Genomic DNA, 12,330 nt, shown 5'->3' with positions numbered 1-12,330 from the left:
ACTCTCCTGTTAGCTTTGTTTCACCTGTTAGGGCATGACAATGACAACTACAATAAGTGAGTGAACAGGATGTGTGAGCGTGCATAGATATCAAGTCTTTTTAAGTTTTCTTTACTGTCCACAAGAAAAGTAATGTATTCCCTCCTAAATTCAAGAGTTTTATTATTTATGATTACTAAATCTTTGCTTTTAACATACAATTATCAACTTAGTTTCTGGGCAGCACAGTGTCCCACTGGTTAACAAGAAGGTGCTGTGTTTAAATATTCTGTCTAGCGGTTAGCTGCGACCTCTCTGTGTGGAGTTTGCATTTCCTCTCTGTGTCCGCCTGGGCTTCTTCCAAGTAATTGCTGCCTCAGTCCAAAGATATGCAGGTTAAAGCCTTGGTCACATCAATATTTGAAGCGGTGAAATTTCACAGCAAAATCAATTCATTCCAATATATTAGTGGATCCTCTTGAGAAGGTGAAATTAACAAGCATATTTATGCCGCTGACCAATAACAAGCCATCTTCACAGGGGACAGAGAGCCAGAGGGTCCAAAATGGAGGAAGCTATCGTAGCTCATTAGGTATGTTGCACTATTCACTTTTATTTAACGTCCTCTATCAGAGTAGAAACTGTGTCCACAAAGGAGGCTGTTATAAGACTAGGGGTTGGGTACCAAAACCCGGTGCTAATATGGCACCGGTGCCTAAACGACCGGTATCTACCAGACCGAATAGCAATGTGGATTCGGAGCCTAGTTTCAGTGCCACTGAAATGGCTATGCTGCTCTCTGATGCTCTAAAACGGACGTTGCGGGCAACCCAAGCATCGCTGCGTGTGACGGTAGTTAACAGTACACTTGGCTATCTTCACCTTTTCGTCTGTGTTTACTCTGATGTTTACATTTGAAAAACTTGCCCGGACAGGCTAGCAGAGTCAGCAGGAGACTGGTGAGTTGATGAGGGACTCATTCCATCTCCGTCCAACGTGAACCACATAAAGCACAATTAATATTTGTTAAAGAGGCAAGCATAAATTTTGCATAGAGGCGACTGAAGAGTTTTGTCACCTTCAAGCTTGTTAGATCTGAGAGCTGTATTATCCCTCCTTTGTATTGAACAAAATGGTTTAAAATGCTGACCCAAATGGCATGGGGAAGTAGATAAAGAGCAGGGAGAAAATAGAAAGACGCTCCACGAGCTATTGTAACTGACTAGTGCTAGCCCGGCTGGGCTGGCTTTCAAGTTAAAGGTTAGCTCACCAACTACAGAAGTTCACCAACTAACCCTAAAACGTCACTATGTCACCAAGCTTCCGGCCCCACCTATTTTGCATGGACGAACAAATGTCATTTTGTGATTGTGAGAGCTAATTTATCCCTGTGATAGACTAACAACCTACCAACAGTGTAGCCCACCTTTTGCCTCAAAGTGGACAGGGACTGGCTCCAGTCCTTGAAAACCCTGCAAAGGATAAGCTAGACTATAACAAAAAGGATTAGTTACGAATCAAAATTGTTGAGCACAATCACAACTTTAACCAGTGTTAAATTATATTTATGTAAATTACACTTACTTACTATACTGTAGATTTGATACATAGAGCCTTTTAGTGGTGCTGCATCAATCAGCAGTTCAGTTGAGTCCAGGCATTTTGTAATTTGTGTTCCTTTTCTTGTTTAGGGAGCCTTCTTGCTCGCTCTAATTCTGCAAACAATATGTGATGTGAATATATAATATACAGTATTTTCATGGTGTAGAAAAATAACACCCTTTAACTTTAACATTTAGTTAAAGTTAAAGCTGCTGAAGAGGAACATAGTGATGAAGTTTTGGTGTGTGTAGGCTGCTCCCTCAAGGCTTTTCTGTAGTTAACAGCTGGTCAACAGGACAAACTGGCGTTTTTGTGTATGTGTGTGCGTGCATGCATGCGTGTGCCTGCGTGTGTGTGTGTGTTTGTGTGTGTGTAGGCGAGTGCCTCGGGTTGTAGCTAGTTGTCGGTCAGCAGGGCATGTGGCTCTGATGTGAAATTGCCAACAGTTACTATGGCAACGGGAAGGGAAACAAAAGCTTAGTGCTCGTGGAGTGAGGGAACGATGGAGGAGGCAAAATGAGGCCTGCACCTTTTCTCGGATATTATCCACCGCTCTCTCTCTCTCTCTCTCTCTCTCTCTCTCTCTCTCTCTCTCTCTCTCACACACACATACACTCTGACTTTCTCACTTTCTCTAATCCCCCTACTGTTAGTTTTGTTTTCTCTCGCCTCCTTTCTCCAATTGTCTTTCTCATTTCTGTCACCAGTCTTCCCCTCTCTGTCTCTCTGTCTCACTTTCTGTCTATCTTCGGCTGTCTTGTGAGATAGAGGTGTGAGAAGCAGCTGGGTCCATCAGGGGGAAAGAGAGAGAGAGGATAAGAGTGTGAGTGTGAGGAGGTGTCAGAGAGGGAGATGGGGAAAGGGTGGAGGGAAAGAGACGGTGAGGGGAAAATTAGCGAGAGAAAGAGAGGATTGAGAAGGAGAAGAGGAAGACAGAGATAAGAACATGTTTGAGCAGACAGAAAAAGAAGTGAGACTGAACAAGAAGAGAATGAAGGAAGGTGGATAATGAAGGAAATTAAAACATGAAAGGTATATAGAAATATGGATCTCAGCTATGTAAATGACATGGCACCCAGTTTGCAGACTTTGGCTATTTTCTAAATTCCTTAGATTTTTTTTGTAAATCCCCATTACAATCTTAACATGTGTAAGGACACATATACGCCTGTAACACTGCAAGTGAGAACTCACATTCAATGTGGTGGTTTACCACGTACAGTAAGAATGCTAAAATCAGTGGGGTTTAAAATCACATCTTCAGTGCAGCCTCATGTAGCCTTGTAATGTCATTTGTTGGCTCAATCTTTGTGATACTAAACCATGTCAGGATTTTTTATTGATTATTTATTTAACCCATATTGAACCAGTTGAGATCAATGATCTCTTTTACAAGGGTGACCTGGCCAAGATAGCAGCATAAAAGGTTACAGACAAAAATAGTCACAAGAAAACATAGAAGAAATATTAAAATACCTACGGACAGTGACAAGTACAAACCCCAGTGTTTCCTCTATGTTGATTGGCAAGTGGCGGTCCGCCACGGTTAGATTTCTCCCGCCACGGTTTCAGAAATGTACAAAAAGCCGTCTATCAGCAGTGATTGTAAAGAGCATGTCGACGGAGAATAGCGCGGACACGCGCTTCACAACGCTAGTGGGCCACTCAGAGAAAAAGGAGAAAGAAAAAAGAGACAGGCTGTCCGGAGGACCTGGTTGTCAGTTCATTTAAGCCTGTATTAGTCTATAGTGCTTGCACATTTTTAGTTTCACTTTCACCTGCTAGCTAAATTGCACGTGGCTGTTACAGTTTTTCACGATCACTATGACACGTTTTTCAATACTTTTAACAACTTTCCTAAACTCTTAACGCACCAAAACACCTACAATACACGATTGGCAAAACAGTTAATTTCATGCTCAAAATCACACTTTGTAAACTAAACTCCAACACTGATTTTCAAAATACAATAATTCACTTACACAATACACTATGTCTACCAAAACAATGCAATCATGTCTCAAAATCAAATAATTCTTCCAAAACACTAACACATGTTCTCTCCCAACAGGAATATTTAGTCAATCACTGCACAATGACATAAAAAACACTAACATCAGATGGAATTACAGAAACTGCATAATTTTAAATGTGTCAGTCAGGTCTGCCCTTATACAACAGACAATAGTATATTGTATTGATCATAGATTGTGTTTTGGACTGCAGACTCTTGAAGTCTCTCTGCATTTTTGTTTTGTTGGGTTTAGTAAATGCATGCATATTTTCTTTTACTGTAAAGATATTTTTTTGGGCTTTTCCACCTTTATTTGACAGGACAGCTAGTTGAGAAGGGGGAGAGAGGGGGGGGGGGGGTGGAAAGACATGCAGGAAATCGTCCCAAGCCAGATGCGTTGAGGCATAAACCTCCAAGTATATGTGCGCCTGCTCTACCCACTGATCCAACCCAGCCACCATTTTGTTTCTTTTGCTGCAGAGATTCAATACAAAAAATGAATGACCCATGTCAGAGTAGCTTTATAGAATGTACGGTTTATGGAAAAAAAGGAGATAGAGACAGAATTGTCCTGGTACTCCTCTTCCTCTCCCTCGTGAAGGCATTTTTCTTATTTTCTGTGTTCATCTACAGTATATTGTTCAAATAGGTCCTCTTTTACTCTACTACCATATGATCATGCGATTGAAAGAACCTCAACACCTGAGTGTGTTCCCTAGAAGGGAATCAGCTGGGATTGATCTATGTATTTGCATAACTTCAATCAGCTGTTTCCAATAAATGCATGTATAAAATGCAGGGGATATATTTGTGTTTCAATTTACAATTTGAACAGCTGTTCACTTTGACTTTGACTTCAAGTTGGGTTTAGAACATGATGTTATTTGTTCTGACATACAGTGTGAAAGCATTTGGAAATTTGGCAGTAAAGATCCATTGTTTTGGTTTTGGTGGAGCTTGTGTGTAAAAGAAATTTAAGCACTTTAAATTTGTGTTAACTGTATGCATTTTTTGTCAAAGCAACAAGAAATGTGTTAATTGTATAGCCTACACAGACCGATGTTGTGATAACTGTGTTAAGAGTTTAGGAAAGTTGTTAAAAGTATTGAAAAAAGTGTCATAGCGATCGTGAAAAACTGTAATTCAATACAACGCCCTTGATATCATATCATGGCATAGTAGGCTAAACCGTGATTATTTCATACATCATGAAACATATTGGGGGAAATTCAGTCAACATAATTCACAGCCAAATAACAATTAAAAGTATGTTATTTGAACATTTATAACCTAACCTGGCACTGCCTCTGTTTTGGTGTCTGCTGCGGTGCGCAGCGCTGTTTGGACCGTGCACCGCTCTCAGCTACTTTGCCAGTCGGGCGACCATCTAACAGCATGTATGCTACTCAGCATTAATGGGCCACCTCTTTCTGAATTCTCCTATAACCGAGCCTTGGAGTTATTTTTCCAAAAGCCAAGAAAAATCAAATGCACACAGCAAGGCTGCCAACTTTGCCACTGAGGCAAATATGCAATTAGTTTCGTTATGAATGGTTTCATACTATAGCCTACTTTGGGTTTTGGTTTCCCTATAAAGAATTTCTTGTAAAATTAATTTTGTAGACCTACAGTTCCTCAAAAATACAGTTCAATCAAAACGAAATGAAAATATGCCTCATTGTGTGTGAATAGAGGTGAATAAATATATTTGTTTGTGTTGCAGCGAAGTATCAGTTAAAACATTTGGCGGCGGGGCGCGGGACTGGGTTGGGTTCCGACAGATCTGCCCCCACTGCTAAAAAAAATCCTAGAGGAAACACTGAACCCATTCGTTCACCATTGTACTTGTCCTTTATTATACATATTTAAATGGAGCATCCAAGGAAAGTTAGCTAAATGGCAAGGTCCTTCACAAAAACTGTCCCCAGAACAGTGTTTTTGTCCTTTGTTAGGTTACGTTGGGTGTTTAGTGATCTAAAAAATCAATTCAAATATCCATACTTTAGTCTGATGCAGGCCACATTAAAAGAAATTATGTAAACGGTTAGTCAAAAAAAATCACATCTGGCAAAAAATCTGAATTGAGCATTAAGGCCCGCAGTCCGAACGTAGCCATATTGTTTGATGTGTAGTGCTGTCCTTGGTGCTGATCGTGCAACTGTCACAATGTCGCTGTTTTAGTGACTTTGTTTAGCACAAATAACTGAGTTAGGCCACGGACTATTTGTGTATGAATTGTAAGGTTTAATGGTGGGGTGAGACTACACGATTTTAGCATACTTTGCCATTCCTATAAATAATAGGCTAGACATTTTCATTAGTTTGAAAATATGTTGGTGGTCCTGGCTTAAGCTCTGTAGCAAAGATGGTGATCGTTGAGGGCGTCAGGGCGAGTAGTGTTCCACACTCATCATTGTGACCGTTTTGAGTGCAACGTCCGGGTATTCGTAGTGCACTGCATTTGGCCATACTTTGTAAACGAACTGAAAATAGCAAGTGTAAGTACTGTGATCTGAGACACAGCACATCTCCCATTGGGGAGAGTGGGGAGAGCCAGCGATGGAGCGAGCTGAGCCACCCGACTTGTGCGCAGCACCATGGACTCCTACCAGGCCCTAATTTATCTGATAGTAAACATTAACAGATGAATAAAGAGGGTAAAAAATGGATGAAGTGCTACAAGGGTCTGATTCATTTCCATAGCCCAATGAGCCAGGTTCAAATCCACAGTGGCCCAAATATGAAACATGCACTTGATCCTGCTGGGCTGCCATGATGCCCCAGAAATATCAGTTTTTAAGCCACAAAGTGCAGCCATACTCCTCTGCTCTCTTCCCATGCGTGAGACGGATGGATAAGTGCTGTTAGCACTGTTAGCAGGCTAAAGTTAAAACACTTTCCCCTTTTGAAGTAGGTCTGCAGCCTGTCTCTTCTCAATTCTTTAGTAATAACAATTTTTACAGTCAGAAAAATATATGATATTTTAGGTAAAAGCATTCATAATGACATGTTATAGATACATTTTAGGTACCTTATGTCTCTGAAGTTATTTGATACTACTGTATACTCAAAGTGAAAACACTGAAAAACTAGAGACCATCTTGCAATGGTATCACACCAGCTGCACCGCCAAATCCGACCAGGGATGTATAGTAGGGGGGCCGATGGCCCCTTCCCTACTTTCTACCCCCCTACTTCCGCAATATCTTTGTTTACCTTGACGGTTCAGCTAAACGTAACGCCTCTAGGATGAGTTTAAATACACCTTCAGGAAGACAGAAACTTCAGAGAGTTGGGAGGGCACTGCACAACAACACATTCGTGGTTAAACTGTACTGCCTGCTTAAATGTCTCCTTAATTAAGTGTTCATTAAGTGCTTCTGTGTAAGTCAATAAAATCTCCCGAATCTTCTTCATGTGAAATGAGTTGAGCTGCTCCTGAGTTTTTCCCTTAACAGGTGCCACCTGCTCATCGGATAAAGATTCACACACATTTACACACCGATGGCACTGCATCGGGAGCAATTCACCAACCACCAACCTTCCGATTGGCAGGCAACCGCTCTACCACCTGAGCCACAGCTGCCCCTCGTCAGCCTGCCTTTGTGTTACCAGTCGTCTTGTTACTACCACTGTTTCCTGTTTTATTTTGAAGTGTCATTTCTCCTGTTTATAGTCTTGCTTGACTTCCTACCTTGTATGTTTTCCCGCCTTTGTGATTGTCTGCCCTGATGTGTTTCACCTGTTCATCAGCCCTTATTTCACCTGTGCCTCGTTGCCTTGTGGTGCTCCCTTTGTCTAGGGTAACATTGTCGTCTCTCTCAGTTTTGTAGCTTCTTGGTCGTTTTTTTAAGCTTCTAGTTGTCCCAGTGTATTAGATTTTGTGTTGGATCTTCTTGTACCTGTTGTGCCTGTATGCCTCAGGACACCTTCTGTTGTAATCGTTTTTCACTTAATAAATCTTCAAAATCTTCCCGCTGCCTCCTCGTCTCTAAACTCTGCATTTTGGGTCCAAACCTGCTATTTTCCAAGTCGTCACAATGGCAGTCCATCCAGTGGTTGTTGGGATGTTTTGGTCTGGACCATAGTGGTGAACCGACAGACCAACTGACTGACCAACATTGCCACACCTCTAAAAAGAACCAATAGGGGTGGTGGTCATACCAAAACTAAGTAATAGCACTTTCTTCTGTGTGAACTAGTTCAAATCAGCTCACCTAAAGTGGCTAAATGTAATTTTCAGTTGGTGTTGATTCTAGCGGCCGCTTTGGACAAAAGCAGTAGTGTTTTTACCACACCTGCTGCCGTAAAGGTCTTTACGGTGCTGTATTACCCACTGTATTACTGAGTTAGCGTTACGGGGAGATCATACAGTTGCGATGAATGTTTTGCTCAGACAGAAAATCATTCATTTACAATAAGAGGATAACTTACAGATGCATCGTTGCATTTCAAGTGTTGCATATGGTAACTTAGCCTACTTTGGATGTCTCGTGAGCTAAACCGGGTATCACTGTCACTGTGTCACGAGCCAAAGCATTAAGAGTTTGTTACAGCAACCAATGTAATAATGACTTATATTCATATAGCGCATTTCATGAAACCCAGAGACGCTTTACACAAGTACAGGTGGACAAGGGAAAAGAAAGTAGTACGCCAACACAAACACGGAGTAAATGGAAAAATAATTATATGTCGGCTACTGACGTACAACCATATTGCGCATTGTAAAGTTATTTTTATGAATGAAATAGAGATATTACATACCTGAGGGCCAATTCAGGGTCGGTTTTGAATCATTCACAATCCCGTAATTGTCTCCATCTGTTGATAGCCCGACCGAAGTTGACTCACGTCATTGCCGTTGTCTTTCACTTTCGCTTTCCCTTTTAGCTGTTCTTCGTTGAATTTATTTCTTTTCTGAGATGATCCTGCCCCAGTATCAGCCAAAACTACAACAGATAACTTCTAAAATAACATTAAAATACAATTAGGCCTATATAAAGAAATCTCCTGTTTCCTTTTACCTGGCTCAAAAGGCTGCATACTAACACAGGCTTTCCGGGGTTACAAAGAAACCTGTGACCCATCAGAATGTGTGACTGTAGCGCTCTCTACCTGCCGCAAGTCATTCTGTGACTGCGCGGTAAAAATCGAACCCGGGCAGAGGCCTTACTGAAAATGGCGTTCTTTTTACTCTTTGACTCGTTTGCTGTTACAGGTCATTTAAGACCATTGTATGAAAAATGACAGAGCTTCAGAAACATAAAAAAGTTACATATAGTCACTTTAAATTTAGCAACACTTCACATCTTCAAAAACTGAAACGCCACATCACCAAACACTGTAATAGAATATGACAACAGACAAAGTAAAGTGCTTTGTTTAGTGCTTGTTAATCAGCAGGACATATGTAATTCAGTCCCAGAGTGTTGGCATTTCATGGTTGCCATCTCCGGTTCATCAATCCAATGACCATTCAAAAATGCCTTTTATATTCCCTTAAATTCTGAAGCGGTGACAGACGCACAGTATAGTGACCTTGTGTAATGGTGGATAAACACACTATGCAGTGTGGTCAGGGTGAGTCAGACTGGAGAGTAGCACGGCCAGTGAGTATTAGTCATCTAACCACCAGGTTTAGAGGACCCAGAGCAAATAACATGACTCCCACAGTGCTCTTAGAGACACTCGCACGCTCTGTCTGTGATCTGTCTGTGTGCTGTCCGGGCTATTTTTATGGGGCATCAGAATTCATTACTTGTAATACCTCAAAGCTGGATCCAGCTAGGAAAAGTAGAGAACGAGGAAAATTAAGTTTGAGTTAAAATAATCTATAATCTTTTATTATGGTTATTTTAACATTGAATCAAATGACTGTAACGTGAAGGGGTACCTCACAGTGCTGATATCAAAGTCAGACAACTTTGCAACTTGATGGAGTCTTTTGGCATTTTTTCAGACCCACATATTTGCACTGTTCTCAACAACTGTTGGAGTGTTTGTGTGTGTGTGTGCGTCTTTTAAATATTTCGAAAACCATTCATCTAATCTACTTCATACTTGGCAGGTGTATTGCTGGGTACCCAATGATCTTGGTTTTTGGCATTTGGATAGCGTTGAATATTAATAAATATCAATGAAACTAAGTTACCGCACAATAAAAGTTGAAAACAAATGACGACCTATGTGCAGCTGCGGTGGCGGCTACAGCTCTGAGTCAAGCATGTCTTCGCAGCAATATATACGCCTATTTTGAAATTAACACCTGTGTGTTTCTGACCGCTGGACATAGCCTACTAACCTTACAACTGAACTCTTCTTCACTTCCCTCAACGAGCAGCAGTGGATAATCTACAAGTCAGGAACATCGTCACTCTGCCAACTCAAATTGAAAGTTTGCCAACTAACTTAACACTAAAAAGGTTACTGCTGGCAAAATACCTCCGCTGATTGAAACCATGCTTTAATGTTGCTTTATAAGATGATATGTCCATTATTTTTACAGTGGATGGTTGGAGGGTGAAACAGCATCAACAGGTGTGTAACTCCAGAGCTCCACAACAGAGTACCAATCAGTGCAAATTATGAAATTAATCGCACACAAACACATGGTAGATGAATGCCCAGGTTCTTGGGCTCTCCAGCATGTCGTTTTGTTGCCGGTGGTTGGGCACATTTCTCCGGTCGTTCTGAGCGCTGTTTACGGGCGGCTTCCCCCCGCCCAGGCCACATCGCCTTCTACTACCTGGATGTTTTGAGGGTTTGTGAATGGCGGACCCAAAAGCAGAGATGGTAGGCAGAGTAGATCATGAATTTGAATTCCAAACCAAAAAATATATAAACAAAGGGAGACCTGGAAAAAGCAGGCAAAAAGAAACTCCAAGAAGAAATAGGAAGTCCAAACAAAATTAGAAAACTGCAACCAGGAACATCGAGACCAAACAGGGAAGACTAACAAACAGGGAAGACTAACAAACAGGGAAGACTAACAAACACGCAATCCAAACTGAAAACAGTACACACAATGATCTGACAAAGGACAAGGGGAAACACAAAGACTAAATACAGAGGTTAACGAGGTAACAAGAGGCAGGTGACACAAGGGCTGGGAAACAGGTGAAAAACATCAGGCAATCACAAGAGTGGGAAAACCAAAAAACAGGAAGTAAAACAAGACACGACAAGACCAAAAACCAGACTGTCAAAATAAAACCGAGCAAAATACAAAACAGACCACCACAATAAGACAAAACACAGAACAAAATACCAAACCCATAACAGAATGTGTGACGGCTACGCTGAAAAAAATAGGTGCAATGCCACTGGGTCAAATTGCAGCAACAGAAAGTTTGCTGCCAACCAAAGATCTATCAACCTGACGGTTCCAAATGTACACACTTTAAGTTACATGTACAGTAGGACTTTTAAAAGTTAAAACTGAACAATTGACACTTAGTTGCCTTTTAAGTCAATCTTACCGTTCCATTGGATGCACAAGTACAGCCACACGCCACTTGAATTGCATGTGTTTAAATGATTTTCAAAATTATTTTTCTCTCCTTGTTTCTTGTCTTTTAGCTCGGCCGCACTGAAACAGCTGTGAACAACTTGAACCCAGTGTTTGGAGTGAAGTTTCAAGTGGACTACCACTTTGAGGAGATCCAGAAGCTTCGCTTTGCCATGTTCGATGAAGACAAGTGTGCCACTCAGCTCTACGAACATGACTTCCTGGGAGAATTCATTTGCACACTGGGAGTGGTATGGATTGATATCTCCTTTTATGTTCAAAGTTGGTTCTGTATTTAATAGGATGATAAGTTGCCATAAAATGTATTGACCTCATGTGACCTACCCATTATTTGTTTTGTTCTATTAATTTCCAGTTTTGTCTTTAAACTTCTGGTGTCAATTGCCAGTTATGTTAAACTCAAGCCAAAAGTCTTGGCCTTGATGAGTTCACACAGTCATTTCTCTAAGTTAGAAACAGATACACATTTTTGAGTAGGCTAGGCTAGAATAAAGTGGTTCAAACCCATATTTCTTTAGTTTTGGTTTTGTCTTAATTGATTCTTGTCCTGTCTCTCTTTAATTGTCTACTAGATTGTGTCCAATAAGAAACTTCACAGACCCTTGATCTTAGCCAATGGGAAGCCAGCTGGCAAAGGATCCATTACGGTAATATTCAGTACTGTCTCTCTCTGTCTCTCTCTCTCTCTCTCTCTCTCTCTCTCTCTCTCTGTATCTTAAACTTTCTTTTTGTCTCTCATATTGACACACACACACACACACACATTGTACCGTATTATCAAAGGTTGTTGGTCATGTGGATGCAGTCGCTTTTGTTTACTATAATGACATGTTTGATATTGTTGATGATGATGACCGTGACGTTACTGTTGATGAATCTAGCGTTGTGTGCTGCTGTTCATGTTGATGTTGATGTGAATGTTAATAGTTGCCAGTACTTTTGCTGCAGCTAATGTTGTGCTGTAATGTTATTTTAGATAACAGCTCAGGAGCTGTCTGACAACAGAATCATCACTTTGACCCTGAGTGGGCGTAAACTGGATAAGAAGGTAGGCAGTTAGACACACGCACACACACACACACACACACACACACACACTAAGGCTACATCTACACTACTGCGTTTTCATTTTTAAGCGGCGTTCTGAAACAAAAACAATCTCCGTCCACACAAGAGTTTAAGTTTAGTTTTTGCTCCGGTAGCA

At 41.0% G+C, this 12,330-nt stretch overlaps 1 protein-coding gene across 4 annotated transcripts in view; it reads left to right on the top strand.

Moving 5' to 3' along the window:
- The window catches only part of cpne2 (copine II), a 61,705-nt gene that overhangs the window by 13,187 nt on the left and 36,188 nt on the right, over positions 1-12,330 (top strand). For all 4 annotated transcript variants that reach the window (XM_028584614.1, XM_028584613.1, XM_028584615.1 and 1 more), the window contains exons 3-5: positions 11,177-11,356; positions 11,699-11,773; positions 12,103-12,174. In XM_028584614.1, the coding sequence (XP_028440415.1) occupies positions 11,177-11,356; positions 11,699-11,773; positions 12,103-12,174 (327 nt within the window). The remainder of the gene's footprint in view (positions 1-11,176; positions 11,357-11,698; positions 11,774-12,102; positions 12,175-12,330) is intronic.

The sequence above is a fragment of the Perca flavescens genome, chromosome 8 (assembly GCF_004354835.1).
Source record: "Perca flavescens isolate YP-PL-M2 chromosome 8, PFLA_1.0, whole genome shotgun sequence".
NCBI classification, from domain to species: Eukaryota; Metazoa; Chordata; class Actinopteri; order Perciformes; family Percidae; genus Perca; species Perca flavescens.
Note: the sequence above shows the minus strand (reverse complement) of the source record. Positions and strands in the feature narration are given on the sequence as shown.